Source organism: Heptranchias perlo, chromosome 4, assembly GCF_035084215.1.
Source record: "Heptranchias perlo isolate sHepPer1 chromosome 4, sHepPer1.hap1, whole genome shotgun sequence".
NCBI classification, from domain to species: Eukaryota; Metazoa; Chordata; class Chondrichthyes; order Hexanchiformes; family Hexanchidae; genus Heptranchias; species Heptranchias perlo.
In genome coordinates this window covers 54,974,375-54,998,425 of record NC_090328.1, presented here as the reverse complement: position 1 = coordinate 54,998,425, position 24,051 = coordinate 54,974,375, and the positions used below count along the sequence as shown (strand labels likewise).

The 24,051-nt window shown below is 43.7% G+C and overlaps 1 protein-coding gene and 1 long non-coding RNA gene across 2 annotated transcripts in view; one reads left to right on the top strand and one right to left on the bottom strand.

Moving 5' to 3' along the window:
- Window positions 1–22,620, bottom strand: part of camk4 (calcium/calmodulin-dependent protein kinase IV) — a 196,647-nt gene extending 174,027 nt beyond the window's left edge. Inside the window, exon 1 of the mRNA XM_067982948.1 lies at window positions 22,143–22,620. Within this exon, the coding sequence (XP_067839049.1) occupies window positions 22,143–22,261 (119 nt within the window). The 5' untranslated portion in view covers window positions 22,262–22,620. The remainder of the gene's footprint in view (window positions 1–22,142) is intronic.
- The window catches only part of LOC137320936 (uncharacterized), a 34,428-nt gene continuing 32,630 nt past the window's right edge, over window positions 22,254–24,051 (top strand). Inside the window, exon 1 of the long non-coding RNA XR_010962678.1 lies at window positions 22,254–22,483. This is a non-coding gene — a long non-coding RNA (uncharacterized lncRNA). The remainder of the gene's footprint in view (window positions 22,484–24,051) is intronic.

Below are 24,051 nucleotides of genomic sequence, written 5' to 3'. Positions count from 1 at the left end.
AACCCTTGTTCCACCATCATCAATATTCAGGAAGAACGTTTTTGTCTTTAAAATTTAAAATAAATATTTTCAATGATGGTATTGCGCCACTACTAAGTTGATGCTGGAGTGATGGAAACAGTAATATAGAGCCAATGCCAATGCTCTGATTGAATGAGGGAATGGGACAAATACGTTAAATAGCAATGCAAAAACTCTGTCTTCACTCCTTCAGAGTTGGGCATTTTCAAAATTTTGCATCATTGCTAACATACAGATAAAAATATGGCCAACAGAGTTTGCCTGTTATTAAATATTGTTAGCACAATGGATCATAATATTAACAATATTTAGCAGTGAAGCAACAAGAATAGAATTTTGCCATTGATCAAAACGTTCTGCGAGAAACAGATACGTGTAGCTAGATATTCTAATTGGTAGCTGTTGACAAATTTTTATGATCGTAATTTGTTAGAAAATTTGCATAATTGCCACCTTCCAACTTAATGAAAACAAATCTGTAAACAACCCAGCTTACAAACTCAACCAGGTAGAAATAAAGGAGGTAACTTTCAACTTTGGCACGATTGAAAAACTGGCTGAATTGAAAGAAAAATCAGGTGGGATGTACAATGGGCAGCCGATCTGATACCGCCAGTTTTCTGCCGATGCTAAAGTTGAAAGCTACCCTTAAATAGTCAAATTAACAATAAACAGCATCGCTGAAATGTTACCAGGATAGAAGTGTGCAAAGTGCCAACTCGGACTATCAAAAGTTTGGGGGAAACAGATATAGGAAGTTGGCTTCCTGGTTAATATGAATGATCTAGGTTGTTCCTTAATGTTTTTCAGGAACGTTAGTTTGTCAAGCCTCTCACAAAGCTTCAGATGGCACCAATAAGAGGGTTTGCCACAAGACTCTTGTGGCTGAGTGGTCGCTGTTTTACATTGCGCTTGGTGAAGGCTCCATCTCAAAGACTCCAGTAGCAACCCCTTGACCATCCAGGATAGCCCCAGCTACAATTTCAAATTTAGAATCAAGAATTTATGTGGGCCCTTCATGTTCATCTAAAGCATACGGTCTTTACCCTGCTGAATTATATATGTTTATTATTGACTATGCCCGATTCAGGGACCAAACGTGAAGCGAACTGACTGAGAGGTAGCAACTGATATTTTAAACACATTTATCTATAGAACTGTCTTAAAAATAAATTCTATATATTTTATAACTGTATCTGACTTTTAAGACACATTACAGATAATATCACTCTATAAACTGTATCCTTAAGTATTCGTAGAGTACAAATATAAGATTGTGACAAACACATCATCTACGAGATGTTTTCCTCTGGAAATTGAGCTTTACACCAACAGTAAATAGAAGCAAACATGTTTGTTATTTGCTACTGCATTCATTCAATTCCATTTTACAAGACTAAATTTTTGTAACTTTTGTAAAAAATTTGATAAAAGATATTATAATCAAATTAATTATAGAACAAGCTGAGACCTTAGCATAGAAGGTTAATAGTAAAGCAACCAGCATTCCTCAAAATGTTTTTCTGGCCATCATAAATTCTTGGCAGGAATCATGAAAATGAAAAAAAAATTTTTTAAAAATTCTTAACCATTTCACTGGCAGTTTGACCACATTATTATTTTTTAAGTTTCTTGAAAAGGTATACTTTGAAACATGTTTATGATATAATGAAGTACAATTATATTCTTTTACACGCATTGAAATGTGAAAATTCAAGAAAAAACACCCTCTTAATTCTCATCATTTTTATCTCCAGAAAATGCATCAACTGCAAACAGGTGACCTATTCCTTGAACTCCATCATTGCCTTGAACCAGCCACTAGAAAGTGGAAGTGCATGATACCATCCTAGCTGTCATGTGGAAGTGCCAAGCTGAGGCCAAGTGCTTTCGCAGAAAAGGAAAAATATATGAGAATATATGTAGGCCAATGCCATGCTCCCCCTACCAGTTGGTTTCAAAGTGGTATTGGCAGAGCTGTAGCTGCCAGTTGCGCTCTCAGACACAAATGTAGTGTATGGTGCAGACATATCCAAGAAGTGGAAAAATTCTGTTCAAATGCTGTTGATCTATATGGACTGTTGGACTTCATGGTATCACAAATGACATCTGGATTGCATATCTTTAAAGAACGTCAGAATTTTCCTTAAAGAATTTAATGAACTGTGAAGGCTACAGTAGTAGTTAATTGCATTACCAATTAAATGTAATTACTTTGTATGCATTCATTCAAGCTTTTTCTACATTACTAAGTTACTCTGGTTGTACAGAAAAAGGAGAAAAATCAAGAAGTATCATCAGATTCAAGAAAATCAACTCTGTTGTAGTTGTGTTATACCCAAAAGATTTTAAAGTAAAGTAGTGCCATCTGAATATTTATATTGCCATTCAGCATAAATGTAATAGACAGCAAATTAATTTAACTTGTATCAGAAAAAGTCATGGCCTCTAGTATAACTGAGAAGTGTTCATTATATGAGTGATTTGAGGAGCTGATGGCTATAGCAGGACCCCAGAGAACAACTGTGCTCCTGCGACCACCACATTATATACAGTGCAGAGGTTTGCTCCACCTCAATTAACTGGGACAATTACAACATGCCAGTATGCCAATGATAGAGCAGATTCAAGTGTAAGGATCTTATGAACCATGAATGGATGACTGCCGCCATAGACCAAAAACATGTAGGGATGGTTCTGCACAGATTCTCGATCTTTCATGGAGACTGGTTTCTCAGAGATTGCAAATTGGTCTGGAGGCAAGAAAACATTTCCCAAGAACGTTTGCAACTAGGCACCTGTGAGTGTCATGTCCTGTTTTAGCTCCAGATGAAACTTCTCACGGTTGATGATGAAGCAGAACTCATAGAAAATGGCAAGAACCTGCTAAACAGTTGTCTGAGCAATCGTTCCGCAGGAACTTCTCAAGAGACAGAAACCCAAGTAAGGATAGATGTACAAGTGCAGCACTTGAACAGATAGGCATTTTGTGAACATACTAGGAGCTGACGAGAGGCAAAAAGGGAGCAACTTGTACTGCTAGTTGCCACCCTGAAAACTGAACCCCCGATACCTGTGGTAACAAAGCCAAATGGAAATGTGAAAGTTGCATCATTGAGCAGCCTCTGGACCCAATCTTGCTCAAACCCAGTTTGGATTGCCAGTCTGGCCCAGCGTTGACCCAATCCCAAATATATAGTTATTTACATAAAGGGGCAGCACCAAAATGCAGCCATTCACACTACTTTTGTCGCTGTGTTATCCTCATCAGCTTCAAACATTCTATTCATGTTCATCAAATAATACGTGAACATAGTATAACATTAGCTCTAGTCCCTAGGAGCTAGCTTGCTTGAAACATCTCTGATTTATTACACTTCTAATGTTTTATGACACTGCAACCAAATGTCATTGTTGCAAGTACAAGCCAAGGACATATTCCAGTTTCTTTTGGTAACTGCACTGTATCTTGTACTCAGAACACCATGTTCACTAGCAGTTACTGAAATATCTGCTTTAAGTTCATGGATTGAAAATATTCATTAGATTGCAGAATATAATTAAAACAACTACTACGGTGGTCAGTCATTTGATTAGGAAAAATCAACTTCTGCGTAATTAAATAAGGTTTTATAAATTCCCATAGTACTTTATGCACTTATCAGAATTAAATCTGGAATTAATAAGTGCAACATAAAGTGCTGTAGACTTCAGTGAATTAATAGATGTCTTATTCGATTCTTGTCGAGGGACTTTCAATATGATCACTCTTAAAGACTAAGGAATCAAAATTCCAGGGTATCTGCTCTGCTGCCAGAAGATGCAGTTATGGATGCCGACTCTATCCTAAATTTGCAGGGACAGGGTCATTAGCATGTTCAAGGTAAGTACGTTGCACCTGTAAAGGTATAATCATCCATCAGAGGCCCGGAATTACAGAGTACACTAATTTTTTTAATGCATAAAGAAATTCAGTGAAGAGGATGCATTTACATTTTACTATCTGCAACTCTTCAAATCAATCATTGCTTTTATTTTGAATCAAATGCAATATTTTAAAAACACAATGGACATGAAATTTGATTGCATCGTGCCCATTTTACAGGCGTAAAACAGGCGCCAAAGGATCCAACGTGGTGGGCAGCTTGCACGTGCTCATTCCAAACTGGTAGTGCGCTGCCCATCATATTGGATCCAGCTCCTCCTTATGCCGTAAAGATGCGCTTCGGAATCATTTAAAAGCTGCATTATCATATTTAAATAAGGGCCTAATGCTTGTTGCAGGACCCTTTTATGAAACGGGTCTGCCCCAGTTCCTGACTCGCCTCATTATAAACTCACTCAGCAACTCGTGGCGCTAACAGGCAGCAAGGATCCTTCAGCAGTGCTATTTAAAGGACTCAACCTCTACATGCAGGTTAGTTGCTGGTTAATTTCTAGGTGTTTTTGTTGCCTACATTCTGCCTTTTACAACTGAATTCTAATTTCTGCTAACATCTTTTTGCTGCTGCTGGACTGCTTTTGTTTGCCTTCACAAAAGTTTGAATCTAGTCAAGGGTGGTTTGGTAGGGGTGTCTTTGGGGCTGAAGGACAAGGGGAGAAGCAAAAAAGATAGGAGAGCGCAGAAGCAGCTGGGAGAAAAGAGAGGAGGAGACCATACATAACCACAGCGGCTCTTCAGGGAGCACTTCTGCTACCTTAACTTCACTAAGCAGCAATGTCTCAGGCGTCTTCACTTCACCAAGGAGGCCATCATTGAGCTATGTCACCAGCCGCAGCCACAACTTGAACCTCAAACCAGGGCATGGACAACACTGCCTGTGGCCCTTAACTTTTATGCCACGGTGTCATTCCAGGCTGCACCCGATGACGTTAGCGACATCTCCCAGTTTTCTGTTCATCATTGTATCGGTGCAGTCACCGAGGCTCTCTACGTCAGGAGGAACACCTACATTACTTTCCCAATGGACAGAGCGAAGCAGGATGAGGACGCACAAGCTTTGTCCATGTTGCAGGTTTTCTCAGGGTGCAAGGTGTCATAGACTGCACCCACGTTACCTTGCGTGCTCGCCATCACCATTCAGGCATCCTTCAGAATAGAAAAAGATTCCACACCTTCAACATCCAGCTTGTTTGCAACCACAGGCAGCACATCATGTAGATCTGTGCCTGGTTTCTGGGCAGCAGTCATGTTTCATTCATCCTGCGCCAGTCTTCTGTGCTGCCTTTATTCCATTCAGGGCATCAAGAGCACAGGCTGTCTAGTGGACGACAAGGTCTATCCCCATCAGGAAAGATTCATGACTCCTGTCAGGAACCTCACCAATTTACCTGTCGCAAACGCATCTGTCCATGACAGTATTGGTAGGAGTGACCACCGCACAGTCCTCATGGAGACAAAGTCCCGTCTTCGCACTGAGGACACCATCCAACGTGCTGTGTGGCACTACCACCGTGCTAAATGGCATAGATTCAGAACTGATCCAGCAGCTCAAAACTGGGCATCCATGAAGCGCTGTGGGCCATCAGCAGCAGCAGAATTGTATTCCAGCACAATCTGTAACCTCATGGCCCGGCATATTCCTCACTCTACCATTACCTACAAGACAGGGGATCAACCCTGGTTCAATGAGGAGTGTAGAAGAGCATGCCAGGAGCAGCACCTAAAAATGAGGTGCCAACCTGGTGAAGCTACAACTCAGGACTACATGCATGCTAAACAGTGGAAGCAACATGCTATAGACATAGCTAAGCGATTCCACAACCAACGGATCAGATCAAAGCTCTGCAGTCCTGCCACATCCAGTTGTGAATGATGGTGGACAATTAAACAACTAACGGGAGGAGGAGGCTCTGCAAACATCCCCATCCTCAATGATGGCGAAGTCCAGCACGTGAGTGCAAAAGACAAGGCTGAAGCATTTGCAAAACATCTTCAGCCAGAAGTGCCGAGTGGATGGTCCATCTCGGCCTCCTCCCGATAGCCCCACCATCACAGAAGCCAGTCTTCAGCCAATTCGATTCACTGCACATGATATCAAGAAACGGCTGAGTACACTGGATACAGCAAAGGCTATGGGCTCCGACAACATCCCGGCTGTAATGTTAAAGACTTGTGCTCCAGAACTAGCTGCGCCTCTAGCCAAGCTGTTCCAGTACAGCTACAACACTGGCATCTACCCGACAATGTGGAAAATTGCCCAGTTATGTCCTGTCCACAAAAAGCAGGACAAATCCAATCCGGCCAATTACCGCCCCATCAGTCTACTCTCAATCATCAGCAAAGTGATGGAAGGTGTCATCGACAGTGCTATCAAGCAGCACTTACTCACCAATAACCTGCTCACCGATGCTCAGTTTGGGTTACGCCAGGACCACTCGGCTCCAGACCTCATTACAGCCTTGGTCCAAACATGGACAAAAGAGCTGAATTCCAAAGGTGAGGTGAGAGTGACTGCCCTTGACATCAAGGCTTTTTTGCGAGTGTGGCACCAAGGAGCCCTAGTAAAATTGAAGTCAATGGGAATCAGGAGGAAAACTCTCCAGTGGCTGGAGTCATACCTAGCACAAAGGAAGATGGTAGTGGTTGTTGGAGGCCAATCATCTCAGCCCCAGGGCATTAATGCAGGAGTTCCTCAGGGCAGTGTCCTCGGCCCAACCATCTTCAGCTGCTTCATCAATGACCTTTCCTCCATCATATGGTCAGAAATGGGGATGTTCACTGATGATTGCATGGTGTTCAGTTCCATTCACAACCCCTCAAATAATGAAGCAGTCTGAGCCCGCATGCAGCAAGACCTGGACAACATCCAGGCTTGGGCTCATAAGTGGCATGTAACATTCGCGCCACACAAGTGCCAGGCAATGACCATCTCCAACAAGAGAGAGTCTAACCACCTCCCCTTGACATTCAACGGCATTACCATCGCCGAATTCCCTACCATCAACATCCTGGGGGTCACTATTGACCAGAAACTTAACTGTACCAGCCATATAAATACTGTGGCTACAACAGCAGGTCAGAGGCTGGGTATTCTGCAGCGAGTGACTCACCTCCTGACTCCCCAAAGCCTTTCCACCATCTACAAGGCACAAGTCAGGAGTGTGATGGAATACTCTCCACTTGCCTGGATGAGTGCAGCTCCAACAACATTCAAGATGCTTGACACCATCCAGGACAAAGCAACCCGCTTGATTGGCACCCCATCCACCACCCTAAACATTCACTCCCTCCACAAGATGCACTGCAGCAACTCGCCAAGGCTTCTTCAACAGCACCTCCCTAACCCGCACCCTTTACCACCTAGAAGGACAAGAGCAGCATGTACATGGGAACAACACCACCTGCACGTTCCCCTCCAAGTCACACACCATCCCAACTTGGAAATATATCGCCGTTCCTTCATCGTCGCTGGGTCAAAATCCTGGAACTCCCTTCCTAACAGCACTGTGGGAGAACCTTCACCACACGGACTGTAGCGGTTCAAGAAGGCAACTCACCACCACCTTCTCAAGGGCAATTAGGGATGGGCAATAAATGCCGGCCTCGCCAGCGACGCCCACATCCCATGAACGAATAAAAAAAAAAAGAGCCATGCCGCTATCAGAAATGCCATCGAGCAGACAGTCAACGTGCTCAAGCAATGCTTCCGCTGGCTGAACTGTTCGGGAGGAGCTTTGCATTACAGCCCTGACCTTATATCCAGATTTGTAGTCATCTGCTGATTGCAGCATAACTGTGCAATAAGGGACCAGCCCTTATCGCCTCCTGGGCAGCAAAAATGCAGGAAGAAGAGGAGCAGGAAAAGGAGGAGAAAAAGCAGCACCAAGAGGTGGAAGAGCAGGAGCAACAGGGTCTCACCACCAGAGACCCTAGCTGCCAGAACTGTTAGAAAGCTGTTCATCCAAGAGAGCTTCACGTGAAGCATCCCTCCCATCCCCAAAACACCAACAGTCCCAGAATCCTCATCACCACTGTACTTACTACCACCATCCAAGTGTCTTCCTTCAGTCCAGCCTTATATGTCTTTCCAAACTTCATTACAAATAATAGCACCGACACCAAATCCAGAACAAAAACAAATCCAAAAACTTCATTCTATCTGAGTACAATATTTAACAGGAATAATTAAGAATCACCAGTATGCAACCCCTTAGTGCCTGTCTTCTGTGCCAATTTGCATATCCTGGTGCTCCTACAAAGTGTATCCCCGGTGACTACAGCTTGGGAGGTGGAAGGCTGCTGAGGACACTTCAGATGGCCGTGGTAGGGGACCTCGAACAACTCTGAGCTTTGAGGGCCTGGCTGCAGACTGCAGCATCTCAGCGTGGGCTGCAGCAATCTGGCCCAGCTGGCTGTGTGGCACTAACAAGAGCACGGATGGAGTGGGTGGTGAGGGAGAAGGCATGCGGTCATCCTGAGACAGGACAGCAGGCGCCTCTCCCATGGAGCTAACTTCACTCTCCAGGGACTGCCATGGAAGCTGTCAGAGCTGTTTGCAGGAGCTTGGTCATGGTGGGCACCACTGTTGAGCTCATGGAGCTGATCACTCACTGCATATTGGACAGAATGGTCCCAATCGTCTGTGCGAAGCCCCGACACAAGTTGCAGCTGGACTCCTCCAGGCTCTGAGCCATTGCGTGCAAGCTCGCTGGCAGGTTGCCCAGTGCACCTAGCATTTCATCATATACGCCAATCAGCCCTCTTCGGTAGCCTGGGCCCTCAAAGTCTGCATCGGAGTCCTCTGCAGCAGAGCTAGTATGTGATTTTGCCCTCCAGTGAGTAGGCACTTGTGGCGTCCTGTGCACCTACTCTAGCTTCTGCACACTTGTGGCCAGTGATTCACCATGTGAAGAACCCTTCTCTAACCTATCCTCTAAAATACGCGTAATGCCTGTCTCTAAGCTGGTGCTTGCTAGGGTCAGATCGGGTGACGCTGCATCTTCAGGAAGGCTGGCCTCCTCTTCTTGAAATGGCAGAGGGTCGTCCACATCTTCAGCACATAAAATGAAAGACAGGGTCATTGGTTAGCTTTTAGTGTGAAGGGAAAGCAGAGAGAAAAGTTGGCTGGTGAAAGCAGTTGCAGTTTGTCACGTAGAGTGTGTAGGGTGAGACAGAACTAAGAAGAGAAAAAGAGGATAAGGTGTGAAGAAACTCTGTGTTGCCACTCGCCATGGCCATGACTCTCTCCACTGTCTGTGATGGCCAGCAGGATGTGCAGGCGGGCTCAGCCTCCTCTGGTTGCAGCCTCCTGTTGCAAGTTATACGCAACCTTCTACTGCAAGAGAAAAGGAAATGTGAGTGACATCCCTGTGAGGTGTTTAGAGTATGTGCCTGTCATGGTTGAATAGTTCATATGTTGTAAGAAGTGAGGTGTGGAAAGTGAGGTTTGCAATAGTGGTGAGTGGGAAGTGCAGAATGTGTGAGTAAAAAGAAAAGAAGGTGGAGTGAAGTGAGGTGCAGCGATTGTAGTAGAATGATGGAAAGGAAGAGGGGAGTATTGTGTGTAGTAAGGATGCAGGTGGATGCAGATGTGAGCAGAGAGTAAGAGAGCAGGATTCTTACTTTGACAACTCTGGTGAGGTCATTGAACATTTTTCTACATTGCAGCCAAGCCCTAGGATCTAAGCTCCTGGCATTGACCTCTTCAGTGACATCTTCCCACTGGCTACGGAGTTGTTGCCTGGAGAGCTATCTGCGCTACCCCGCCCCCCACCGCCCAAACCACTCCCAGAGGGGAATGGGATCTCCCGCCTCCTGTTCATTGGCTGGAATAGGACCTTCATTGCTGCATCAGAGATCCTGGGTGCTCCAATTTTCCACTTGTGAAGTTTCCCTGCTGTCTGCAACCAGCCTGTCTGCACCTCCCCTTTAAGAGGTTCGAGCTGCCTTTAAATGACGTCAGTTAAGCCTAATTACCTGCCCCCTCCCCAAACAGGCATGCAGCCAATGAATAGAATGGGTAGCGCTGGCTGCACGCCTGAGTGGTAGCACCAATTCTACGTGGTCCCTGTGACCAAGTGAACAGTCGTGCGTAGTGAGCCCCACCCCCACGTCCTGAACACCCATTTTCGGGCGCGATCAAATTTCTAGGCCAAGGGCCCTGAGTTTCCTCAGACTTTCTGCTGCTGTAACTTCATCAGAAGTGTGGCAAAAACCCCGTTTACGCGCATAGACGGGGTTGCCACCGCACTACCAACAACGTTACAGCGGCACAGCAGCAGAAGGTCCAAGGAAATTCAGGGCCAATATTACTAAAATTAACATGCATGCTCTTGCATGGCCACGAGAGCAGGTCAGAGGCTCGGTACTCTGTGGCGAGTGACTCACCTCCTGACTCCCGAAAGCCTTTCCACCATCGACAAGGCACAAGTCAGGAGTGTGATGGAATACTCTCCACTTGCTTGGATGAGTGCAGCTCCAACAACACTCAAGAAGCTCGACACCATCCAAGATAAAGCAGCCCGCTTGATTGGCACCCCATCCACCACCCTAAACATTCACTCCCTTCACCACCAGCGCACAGTGGCTGCAGTGTGTACCATCCACAAGATGCACTGCAGCAACTCGCCAAGGCTTCTTCGACAGCACCTCCCAAACCCACGACCTCTACCACCTAGAAGGACAAAAGCAGCAGGCACATGGGAACAACACCACCTGCACGTTCCCCTCCAAGTCACACACCATCCCAACTTGGAAATATATAGCCGTTCCTTCATCATCTCTGGGTCAAAATCCTGGAACTCCCTTCCTAACAGCACTGTGGGAGAACCGTCACCACACGGACTGCAGCGGTTCAAGAAGGCGGCTCATCACCACCTTCTCAAGCGCAATTAGGGATGGGTAATAAATGCCGGCCTCGCCAGCGACGCCCACATCCCATGAACGAATAAAAAAAATGTTAACGCCACTGAATGCTGATGTGTGACAATAAATTCAAATGCAACTAAGAAGCGTTATTCAAGTCTCTTAAAAAAAACAACAGATGCAACTTTGTGAAACACAAAAATGTAAACTGACATTGTTACTTTTATGTAATTACAGTAAACTACAGAAAACAATGCAGTTTTAATATGTGAAGAATGAAAAGCTGACTTTGTATTCATAGTACAGTGCTTTCTTTTTCAATGTGTGACCCCAAGAACACAAAATTGAATAATTCATAAGAAATGGATCACTATATAATTCGAGGTTATAGTTATGGATGGTAGAAAGTGGCCCACAATTACCCAGCTCATTTAGATCCTGATTACTCATAAACCGATAATTAGTAGGGGCACAAAAAAGTTGTAATTATTCACTTAGCAAACAGTTCTGTGGCCCTCTCTACTCTTCATGCTTCCAACAAGCAGAAATAATGGAAGTGCTGAAATAAAAGGGGGGGTGAGCCACGTGATTTTTGAATAATTAAATGAATTATTAGTGTGGCAGATAATTCGTTTATTTCATCTGAAGCTTATACAACTGAGGAAACTGATGTACAATTGAGGAAATATCATGTAGATCTTGCAGTTTCAAATGCAAAGCATTTGGCAAGATTCACAACCTGACTGTCTGAACAATATGAGCTGAATTTTCCTCCCATTGGCAGATCAGCAGCAGAGGAGGAATACCGCCTGACAATGTGAATCCACCACTAACCTGTTGCAAGTTCCTCCTAGGGCGCTCATTTGCTATGCAGTTTTGAGCGATAATATCACTCCTGATAGGTTTACTGCAATTGGGAGGGTGGGAAATTCAGTTCTGCTGCAACCTTTAAAAGGAGAACGTTATTTTCTGAAGTGAGGATCAGAAGAGGGAGACTGTGGGGTACTGGAGCAGGAAGCCCCATTAAGGGTGGGGCAGACTTTCTGGATGGAGACAGTCAGTGAAACCTCCACCACCCCAAGAATTTCCACATAATGCAGGAAGAGATTCACTGACCACACAAGGGTAGTCAAGGTAAATAATGGCACTCTTGTACCACTCATACAACCTTTACTCAGCTCCTTACCTATCCCATTCTTTCTTAGCATTTGGATGTCAGGGGCTCTCATTTTAGCAAAGGGCATCCTCTGCAAACAGGTTGCTGAATGAAGTAGAACGATGCTTTCAAGTACATTTTAACATCCTACCCCACTAAGAACAGCGAATAGGCAGAATATGTTATCACTATTATCACTAATGTGGTTGAGGCAAATACTTCTGAAAAATTTCAATTAAAACTTGAGATTGCCCAGTTGTTACAATGTTATAAATATGCCATCTTGGCAGGGTCCTGTATTATCTGTACATGATACTAAATAGCCATGCACAGGAGTAATGTACATTATCCTTATTTTTTTAAATTCTAGGGCTTGTTGGTTTACTGGTGTAATTATACAGAAACAGACTTGTTAAATGTCACTACAGTGTCTGTCTATATATCATCGGCATATGAGGCAGACTTTACATTAAGACATTATTTTACTTTAAAGGCACTTCCAAATCCTGAATGTACCAATTGCTTTATATTTTTTTGGATTTTTGAGTTCTAAAATATGTGCAAAAGAGCTTTTAGTGGAATTTGATATTCTGGAATGTTTTTAATTTTACTGCAATTAATTTTCTTTTAAGATTGAAGGATATTTGTTTGAAAACAAGTTTAATGTACTTTCTGAGGTCAATTTGTTCTTTAAATTTTTTTAAATAAAAGTATATAGTTAATCAAGTTTGTACTGCCTCCCTCCACCCTTTCTTCAAGTCTGGTAAGGTAGAAGACTTAATTGCTAATTTATCATGTCTCTCCATGCACCACAAAATATATTGGAAATAAAGGGAGGCTCCAGGTAAGCAGGAATGCATTGCCACATTTACCTCATTTTTAAAAAAATTCAGTTTTCTTTAAACATATTTTTGACAAAACTGTAGTCCTAGCAACTCTATCTCCAACTCAAGGCACGTGTCTCCTTTAAAAATGGAGCTCGATCTAATCAGTAAAATTGTAAATGTGTTTATAAAAAGAGTGCATTTATGACATCACCACGCCTACCACACAGAGAAAATCTTTCCTCTCAGTGGGCTCCTCTGCACAAGGATTTTGCACACAGTACCCACAAGGTTCTGGAAGTCTAAAGTTGTTTTATTTTATAGAGTATAATAAATACGTGGGACTAATTACAAGTGAGTAATTGCACTGATGAGTTCAGGTAACATTCTAAATCACAAGAATAATTCTCAAGCAGTCTATGACCATCACCTGTCCCCCAAATGAAATTAAAACCTTGAAACTAAACTAAGTAGCTTTATTTTGTTTTAGAATGTGTACTGTGGAATTACTTTTTCTGTTTTGGGTACTTTTTTTTGACTCGTCATGGGCATCACAGCTGGTGTGTTCCATGATGATGTCCGCACTAAAAAATCTGACTATGACATAATTATTACAAATTCATCAATTCATAATCTACAATTGATTACTGAGAAATAACTGTCAATACATATATAATTTTGAATGGTCGGGAGGAGGAGGCTCTCCGTGTTTTCCAACGCATGTTTTACTGGAATCACCGTGGGTCAGCTCACTCATTCTCAGTAAGCAAGCTGCAGTTCTTTTTCTCTTCTATCCGCTTCCTGCACCTTCATTCACTTTAACACTGCCCTCCGTACTCGCCTGTGCATTATCTATCTCTCTCATACTGCTGCTATTTATCTTTTGCTCAGATGTTAATGGCTGTGCAGAATTCTGAACTCCTGCCAAAGGTAAATTCTAACTTGCTGATGCTTTGTACGTTTCCAACTATACAAACATGTCCAGAAATCTTTGTGAGTCCAAGAAACCAATTCCCAGTTACACCTTGATCTGGGAATTGATGCGTGATTATCTGGACAGTTTATGTTTTTAGGGCATCAAAATCCAGTTATCAGGGTACTGTGAATCTATCAGGAGATTCTTGTTATAGGGCGGGTGAGGGGATGTGTGGGTGTGTGGGTGGGTGGTGTGTGGGTGGGTGAGGGTGTGGGTGGGTGGGAGGATAAGTGGGTGGGCGAGGTTGTGTGGGAGGGTATGTGGGCGGGTGTGAGTGGGTGAGGGTGTGTGGGAGGGTATGTGGGTGGGTGAGGGTGTGTGGGTGAGGGTGTGAGTGGGTGAGGGTATGTGGGTGGGTGAGGGTGAGGGTGTGTGGGCGGGTGAGGGTTTGTGGGAGGGTATGTGGGTGAGGGTGTGTGGGCGGGTGTGGGTGGGTGGTTGAGGGTGTGTGGGAGGGTATGTGGGTGTGGGTTGGAGAGGGTGTGTGTGGGTGGGTGAGGGTATGTGAGTGGGTGAGGGTGTGTGGTTGGGTGAGGGTATGTGAGTGGGTGAGGGTGGGTGGGTGAGGGTATGTGAATGGGTGAGGGTGGGTGGTTGGGTGAGGGTGTATGAGTGGGTGGTTGGGTGAGGGTGTATGAGTGGGTGTGGGTGGGTGGTTGGGTGTGGGTGGGTGGTTGGGTGAGGGTGTATGAGTGGGTGTGGGTGGGTGGTTGGGTGAGGGTGTGGGTGGGTGAGGGTATGTGTGGGTGGGTGAGGGTATGTGTGGGTGGGTGAGGGTATGTGTGGGTGAGGGTGGGTGGGTGAGGGTGTGTGAGTGGGTGGAAAAAAAACTGTAGCAGATCGTTTTATTATATTACTTTGGAGGCAGCACTGCTGAGGTTCTGTAAGTGGCTCCAGCAGTTCCGATATCCATCTCACGAGGTGGGTTTCCAAGGGATCTCTGGCAGCACGAGCTGCTGCTGGCCACCGTTTGTTCTGGCCGACCTGTTGTGGACCCTCTCCTGACATTAGCAAACGCAACTTTTGAACACCTGCACATACGAACTTGCTTCCATGTTGCAGCTTGGAGTGGGCCCCACAGTGTAACCAGGATGAAGTCAGATCACCAGCAGCTTCAGACAGGGAGCAGTTTCGCAGTCTAAAAGTGTTATAAGTCCTCTTACCACCTTGGAGTTCGACAAGGTGCCACATAAAAGATTATTGCTCAAGATAAGGAATCACTGGATTGGGGGTAATATTCTGGCATGGGTGGAGGATTGGTTATCTAACAGGAAGCAGAGAGTTGGGATAAATGGTTCATTCTCGGACTGGCAGCCAGTGGCCAGTGGTGTTCCGCAGGGGTCGGTGCTGGGTCCCCAACTCTTTACAATGTATATTAACGATTTGGAGGAGGGGACCGAGTGTAACATATCAAAGTTTGCAGATGATACAAAGATGGGAGGGAAAGTAGAGAGTGAGGAGGACATAAAAAACCTGCAGGGGGATATAGACAGGCTGGGTGAGTGGGCGGAGATTTGGCAGATGCAATACAATATTGGAAAATGTGAGGTTATGCACTTTGGCAGGAAAAACCAGAGAGCAAGTTACTATCTTGATGGCAAGAGACTAGAAAGTACTGCAGTACAAAGGGATCTGGGGGTCCTAGTGCAAGAAAATCAAAAAGTTAGTATGCAGGTGCAGCAGGTGATCAAGAAGGCCAACGGAATGTTGGCGTTTATTGCTCGGGGGATAGAATATAAAAACAGGGAGGTATTGCTGCAGTTATATAGGGTATTGGTGAGACCGCACCTGGAATACTGCATACAGTTTTGGTCTCCATACTTAAGAAAAGACATACTTGCTCTCGAGGCAGTACAAAGAAGGTTCATTTGGTTAATCCCGGGGATGAGGGGGCGGACATATGAGGAGAGGTTGAGTAGATTGGGACTCTACTCATTGGAGTTCAGAAGAATGAGAGGCGATCTTATTGAAACATATAAGATTGTAAAGGGGCTTGATCGGGTGGATGCGGTGAGGATGTTCCCAAGGATGGGTGAAACTAGAACTAGGGGGCATAATCTTAGAATAAGGGGCTGCTCCTTCAAAACTGAGATGAGGGGAAACTTCTTCACTCAGAGGGTGGTAGGTCTGTGGAATTTGCTGCCCCAGGAAGCTGTGGAAGCTACATCATTGAATAAATTCAAAGCAGAAATAGACAGTTTCCTAGAAGTAAAGTCAAAATCTTTTCCCAAAGGTAGGGGAGTCTATAACGAGGGGACATAGATTTAAGGTGAGAGGGGAGAGATACAAAAGGGTCCAGAGGGGCAATTTTTTTCACTCAAAGGGTGGTGTGTGTCTGGAACGAGCTGCCAGAGGCAGTAGTAGAGGCGGGTACAATTTTGTCTTTTAAAAAGCATTTGGACAGTTACATGGGTAGGATGGGTATAGAGGGATATGGGCCAAGTGCAGGCAATTGGGACTAGCTTAGTGGTATAAACTGGGCGACATGGACATGTTGGGCCGAAGGGCCCGTTTCCATGTTGTAACTTCTATGATTCTATTGCTGTCCATTTGTAAACCTTCATTTAGAGTTGCTTCTGTATATAGAAAGTCTGTAGAGACTTTGGGGAGGGTGCAAAAAAGATTCACAAAGATGATACCAGAACTGAGAGGATATGCTTATCAGAAAGGTTGAAGAGGCTGGGGCTCTTTTCTCTTAAAAAAAGAGGCTGAGGGGTCTTGTAGAGGTCTTTAAGATAATGAAAGGGGTTAATAGGGTAGACTTAGAGAAAATGTTTCCACTTGAGGGGGAGTCCAAAACTAGAGATCATAAATATAAAATAGTCGCTAATAAATCCAACAGGGAATTCAGGAGAAACTTCTTTACCCAAAAGTGGTAAGAACGTGGAACGCGCTACCACAAGGAGTAGTTGAGGCAAATAGTATAGTTGCATTTAAGGGGAAGCTAGATAAGTACATGAAGGAGAAAGGAATAGAAGGGTATCCTGATAGGGTTAGATGAAATATGGAGGGAGGAAGCTCACATGGAGCATAAATGCCGGCATAGACCAGTTGGGCCAAATGATTTGTTTCAGTGCTATAGTTTTGATGTAACTTGATGTAAATAGGTTAGAATCATAGAAATTTAAGGCACAGGAGGCCATTTGGCCCATCGTGTCTGTGCCAGCCGAAAAAGAGCTATCCAGCCTAATCCCACTTTCCAACACTTGGTCTGTAGCCTTGTAGGTTGTGGCACTTCAAGTGCATATCCAAGTACTTTTTAAATGTGATGAGGGTTTCTGCCTCTACCACCCTTCCAGGCAGTGAGTTCCAGACCCCTACCACCCTGTGGGTGAAAAAATTTCTCCTCAGCTCCCTTCTAATCTTCTACCTATTACTTAAAATCTATGCCTCCTGGTTATTGACCTCTCTGCTAAGGGAAATAGGTCCTTCCTATCTAGGCCCCTCATAATTTTATACACCTCAATTAAATCACTCCATAACCTCCTCTGTTCCAAGGAAAACAACCCCAGCCTATCCAATCTCATGGCTAAAATTCTCCAGTCCTGGCAACATCCTTGTAAATCTCCTCTGTACCCTCTCTAGTGCAATCACATCTTTCCTGTAATGTGGTGACCAGAACTGTATACAGTACTCAAGCTGTGGCCTAACTAGTGTTTTATACAGTTTTAGCATAACCTTCCTGCTCTTATATTCTCCCTATATTATCACAACCAATAAAGGGTTGCGACTCCTTTATTGCTTTCGTTCAAATTTTTCAAAAATTAATTTACTTGGAAATGTCCTACACTATAGGGGCGATCTTAACCCTGCCTGCCTGGTGAAAACCGGACGGATGGGCGATTAAAATTGTCTACTGATGTCCCACACTGATCCCGCCTTCTTCAAACGAACCTGATCTGTTGAGCAGGCGGCAAGGATGTCCATCTGAAACCAGCAGGGTCCTTCTATAAATATGCAGATCAGGGTTCAATTACATCATTGGGCCTTGGCTGCAATATTAACCATGGCCTGAGTGGGGAAGCTGTTGCTGCTTTCCTGCCAGGTGAAGACAGCATGAAAAACTTTCATTGTGGGGTCCGGAGACACTCCTGAAACCCCCTCCTCACGATTTAGCTTGTTGCCAGCCAACGTTCCTTTGGTGCTGGCTGGCAGCCTCCTGCTGCCCGAAGTTCCGTTCCCACCCGCCAACCAGCTGCCATTTCTGCCCATTTTGAGCGGTCAGCTGACTGCCAGCATGCAGATAAGGCCCGGAGGTTAAAATGACCCAGGCCTAGTGCTGCCAAAGTCAGGGGCGTTTGGCACCACATGATTCTGCCCCTCAGTTAAAATCAGGACTTATATTTCTATCAGTCTTCATTTCTGCTCAGTAAAAGGGAAAAATGCTATTACTTTTGTGCCAGGATGATTATTTTTGGAAGTTCATGGTAAGGTCAGTTCGCCGACAAGATATTATTAAGGGCAAGTCATTTCATATACTGACTGAATCAAACTAGAAGTGAGTTGATCAGGATTAGAGGGAAGTCATCCTGCAAAGAACTTCCAAACAATGGCCATGTTGGCACTAAACAGGTTTCCCCCCACTTCACTAAAAGTACACTAAATTGTAGCAGCTGCTCGTACACTCCCAAGAGCTCAACCCACCCTCAGCATTAAGAGTTCAAATTAACGTACTGATAAGTGAAGCAGAGCGCATGCAGACTGCACAACAGCTGTTGTAGTAACCAGCTGGAAATTTCCTACCACCTTAGACGGGTTAAGAAAGATAGAACACAGCCACTTTAAAGCATGCTACTGCTTAAAAATTAAAATGAGTAGACAACCTTGCACTGTAGGATGAAAATTGCAGTATTTGTCATGTAATGTGGCACTGCGACAAATCACTTGCCCAAATGATGAGGTATGATGTTTCAGCTACCTTGGCCAACATATCTCTTTCTGTGGGCTTCCATCTCTCACTGGCAAGAATTTCGATCATCCATTTATTATTTCATTTTTGATTGTAATTTAGTCAAGCTTCAATAAAGTAATTTTGTACTGGCTGAAAAAACAATTCTCAAGGAGCTTTTCAGCAACAAATAAGCCTGATATTACACTGATGGTTCCTGGATCTGCTCCCTATTGTAGAAATGGAGAAAGGAAACCAGTTTGCAGAGATAATAAGGACTGTGCGGATGAGATTAGATGTTCAGCTCTGAAGAAGGGTAATCTAGAATGAAGTACTAGATAAGAAAAAATAAATATAAATTAACAGGTGAGTGAGATGACTGACGGATTGTAACAGTTTGTGATGTTTTGTTCTATATGTGTCATTATAAATAAATCCATCTCAAATGTAAAAGATAATACACAGATACGTAAATTCACTGACCCCACACTCCCTGCAGCAGCCACATTGGAAGGGAGTGTGGTTGGAGGATCAGTGCAATACCGTTGTAGTTCTGTCTCCGACTCATACTCCCTTCGAGAAAAGCTCCCCACTGGGGACAAAGAGAAATAATCATATTACAACTGTGCCAAAAATATACAATTGTAAACAATTTTACAACACCAAGTTATAGTCCAGCAATTTTATTTTAAATTCACAAGCTTTCGGAGGCTACCTCCTCAGGTGAACGATGTGGAATCGTTCACCTGAGGTGAACGATGTGAATCCACATCGTTCACCTGAGGAAGGAGGTAGCCTCCGAAAGCTTGTGAATTTAAAATAAAATTGCTGGACTATAACTTGGTGTTGTAAAATTGTTTACAATTGTCAACCCCAGTCCATCACCGGCATCTCCACATCAAAAATATACAAGGTATGGAGATTAATCTTAAGAAACAATGAAAAGGATAGTCTAATGCTCCTGTAGCAAAATCAGGTGGAGATCCCAGCAGTTTAAGGGTTAATATTTAAATTGTACTTTATGAACGAGCTGTAGAAATGTGGTATTTATATATTTTAATGAAAAGCTCCTTTAAAATCAGTTATTGATCAAATTACTTTTGGAGCTTAAGTATCTGCCTTGACAATTATTAAACAATTTTCACTAACAGGATTTAATTACCTAGAGCAAAGCACTGATTTCGCAGAGCATAAATTAAGGATTTTCTACTGATTTTGTGCTGCCTGAATCTACTTTACATATGAGCTAACAGTTAAAATCCAGTTAAAAATGGGCACTGTGTAATGGTAGTCTTCCAGTAACTAGAGGGAGAATGAGTGTGTGGGTAGTAGCATTTGGTGGTTATGGTGTCAAGCTTGAACGTAAAGCTCTTCAGAGTTAATGAGATGTATTTTTACATTCTCTGACAAAACTCTTGAATGTGACTGGCTGACTAGGACTTGCATGGAAATATATTTTTACTGTTTCCTGCTAACTGACAGATCGTGCAACAGCCTACTGTAAGTGATGTCAGAGGGCATCTGAACCAAACTATTGCCCTTGAACGTCAAACAGTTTTATTGCAATACTGAGGATTTTATAGACATTAGAACCCTTATTCCTACACACGTAGTAGGGGCCAGGAATGTCATTAAGGACTAACTGAACCAATACCTATCAGTCAGTGTCAGTGCTGGCTAGAGCAGGATCATAATACTGCTACAGTGCAAATTTGCACAAATCATCCAACAATAGTTTGGGTTTTTTTGTACTTTATTTTTATCTCCAGATTTTGTTCCCCATAGATTTTCCTTCAGCTGATGGAGATTTCTCCAATGCAGTCATCTTCCCTGACCCCCAGCCCACTAAATTCTCAGCTTTTGCAAGGGTCAGCTATCAGATTGGCTGAAAGCTAACAACAATCTTAATCTTGGCAGAGTGACAGTGGCCTGAGGACACAAACCTAGTGCTATCTGTTCAAAAAGTGTATGCTCTCCCATTCCTCTATCCCAATTTTCTTCCCTCCTCTTGAATTTTGCTACAATGTGTGTACACAAACATTGGCAGTCCTCTGTTACCTTGTCCATGCAATCTTTCTTTAGATCTGTGATGTGGAGATGCCAGTGATGGACTGGGGTGGACAAATGTAAGGAGTCGGACAACACCAGGTTATAGTCAGGTGACGAAGGAGCAAAGCTCCGGAAGCTTGTGATTTCAAATAAAGCTGTTGGACTATAACCTGGTGTTGTGCGACTCCTTACACCTTTAGATCTGAGCCGAGATAGTGAATTTCAGCAGGTTATTCAACTGTGAAGGGTCCTCATTCAGTATCCACATGTGTACTTTCCACATGTGTACTTTCTATCAGGAATCCCTGGGTAATGAGCAATAGTAGGAAACCCCGCCGATTTTTACTCTCCCTAACCCTGAGGTCATACGTGACATTACAATTGCTGCTTCAGCTAAGACTAGCTAACTGCACACATTGAGAATCAAACCTTGAACCTAAGTTCTGCATGGACCTGTACTACACTTTTACCACCTGAGCCATTTCTAACGGCCAGAAATGATCAACCTGATTCCAAACTATCAGAATAAGGGATTAAATCAAAAACCAAACAAGTCAAAACACCAGAAAAAAGCTAATTGCCAGTCGCCCCGTTGTTCGTTATTTACATAAATGCACCTACTATGATGTCCTGCATTAGATAACGAGGGACAGGGATAACGACTAGCAATTTTTTTAAAACCACTATACTGATTTGAAAAGTTCATTTTTATGGTAAACTGATTCAAGTTGGACTCTTCAGTCTATGAAAGTTTTAAATAGGAAAACAATGTTGCAACATAAGAATAACGGAGAAGTGGTGCATGTGGTTTTCACGTTATGGTACCGAGACTCACGAAACTAAAACCTCCCTCGCTTTTGCTGAAAAACGATGTTCGTTGTTTTTAAATCCGGGAATCTGAACTACTAACAGATGTCTTACAAAATCATTATGCCACTGAAATGTATTTGAGTGTTATTTATATATGGACTGGACGCCACTCCTGTATGGATTTAAGATGACAAATAACCAATAAAGCAACAATTCAGTTCTTTAGATCGTCGAAGTATCGGGTGCTCCATTGGCAAACAAATAACAGCTTCAAGCCAAAACCAATCTTGAAATATTAATCTGTAATACTTCAGTCCAGTAACCCTCGACAGTTCATTCATTTTTCCTTTCACAGCCAACGATTTATAAACTATCAGCTAAATAGATAAACCAATACCAGTATTTTTCACTGTTAGAATCGTTTGGGTTTTTAATTTTAATATATAACTGTTCGGATGTTAAACTAAAAGAGTAGAAGGTTAGCATTTTTACAGCAGTGCTAACGCTGCCTTGTGCCAGCCCTGCAAACACCCGGGGTTTGCAAGCGTTGCTTTGAGCGATTGATCAGATTGATATGTGCTGATAGAAAGTGAAATTAGCTGCAGACATACCGTCCCAGTTCCGATTCGAGCTCATAGTAATCTTCCAGGGCGGTCTCTTTTATAGAGCCGTCGATCCAGTACTCACAGTCCGATGCCGATCTGACAACGGGCACGGCGACTTTCAACATCCTGGCCGCTGGCAGTCACGCACTGGCTCACTCAACAGTAGACCCGAGAAGCTGCCAGCAAGATCCACTCAGTTCCGCGTCAATGATCGACAGCAACCTCCAATTAACAATTATTATTATTAGAGGGGGCGCGCCTACACGCGCAGTGAATCGCGATCTGCAGCTCTTTCTCCGTTCCAGAAGTATCTTGCTTTTACTGAATCAAAATCTTCGGATTAAAAAGTAAGGCAAGCTCGAAACAAAAAGCGATAAGAAAAGGATGCATAAACTTGTTGGGACTAGAGATACGAGTGTGTGCGATGTAAAGAGCACGAACTCTCACTTAGTTACTTGGCGCACGGACTCCTGTCACTCGGCTAACCGCCGTACCGTAATGTATGGAGAATAGGCGCAGTTCTCGCCTTCCGCAGGGTCCTAGTACCCGCCTTTTGAGTAGTCTGGCATCCACCGCAGCATGCTCCATTTTACGACCTTCGACCTGACGTTTCTTTCATTTCTTTTACTAATTTCATTTATTATTTTTTTGTCACTCGTGATATCAAATGTTACCCGTGCCTAATGTATAACTTCAGTCAGTCAGTGTCGTTTGTGCATCTCACTCCAGTATTTCTTTTAGCAGTTTAGTAAAGTCCGTGGTTAAATAATTTGACCGTCACAGGAGTGAGTCGGATGGAGCTGCTCGCAGAGGCAGGGTATTTTTTAATATATTAAGTAAACCGTCTAGTAAAATCGGGCGGGGCGTTTCAAACTGTAATGCCGCCGGCGGCCGTTCCAGTGCTCGCGCCGGTAACCGTTGCATTTTAACTGACTCAACAGCACTGACTGGCAGGAAGGGCCAGTCCAGGGGAGTCCGCCAACTATTGCAAGTTAATTTACACTATGTACGCGGTTCAAAATCGCGTGTTTATATGGTGGCTTCGTTTTTACGAACTGAATTGTTGCTTTATCAGTTATTTGTCAATATCTTAAATCCAAATACATACAGTATATAGAAATAATACTGCATTACCTTGCAATGGGATGCCCGTTTTGTAAGATGTTAGTAGTGCAGATGCCCGGACTAAAAAACGAACAGCGTTTTGCAGTAAGACGCGAGGGAGGTTTAAGTTACAATCTCGGTGCAGTAGACTGAAGAGCCCAATTTGAATCTGTTTACCATAAAATACCAAGTTTTCAAGTACCCATCTAACAACAACAACTTCTTGCATTTATATTAATGTAGTAAAACGTCCCAATAGGCTTCACGGGGGTGTAATCAGACAAAATAATTGATAGGAGCCAAAGGAGATAGGACAGATGACCAAAAGCTTGGCTAAAAAGGTCGGTTTTAAAGAGCGTCTTAAAGGAAGAGACAGCCAGAGAGGTTTAGCGGGGGAATTCCAGAGCTTAGATCCTAGACAGCTGAAGACACTGCCGCCAATGGTGCCGCAAAGGAAGTGGGGTTTGCACAAGAGGCCAGAATTGGAGGAACGCAGAGATCTCGGAAGGGTGTAGGACTTGAGGAGGTTACAGATCTAGGTAGGGGCAAGGCCATGAAGGGATTTGAACACCAGGATTAGAATTTAAATTTGAGGCATTGGTGGACCTGGAGCCAGTGTTGGTCAGTGAGCATGGGTGATGGGCGAATGGGACTTGGTATGAGTTAGGATACAGGCAGCAGAGTTTTGGATGAGCTCAATTTTATGGAGGGTGGAAGATGGGAGACTGGCCAGGAGAGCATTGGAATAGTCGAGTCTGGAGGTAACAAAAGCATGGATGAGGGTTTCAGCAGTAGATGGGCTGAAGTAGGG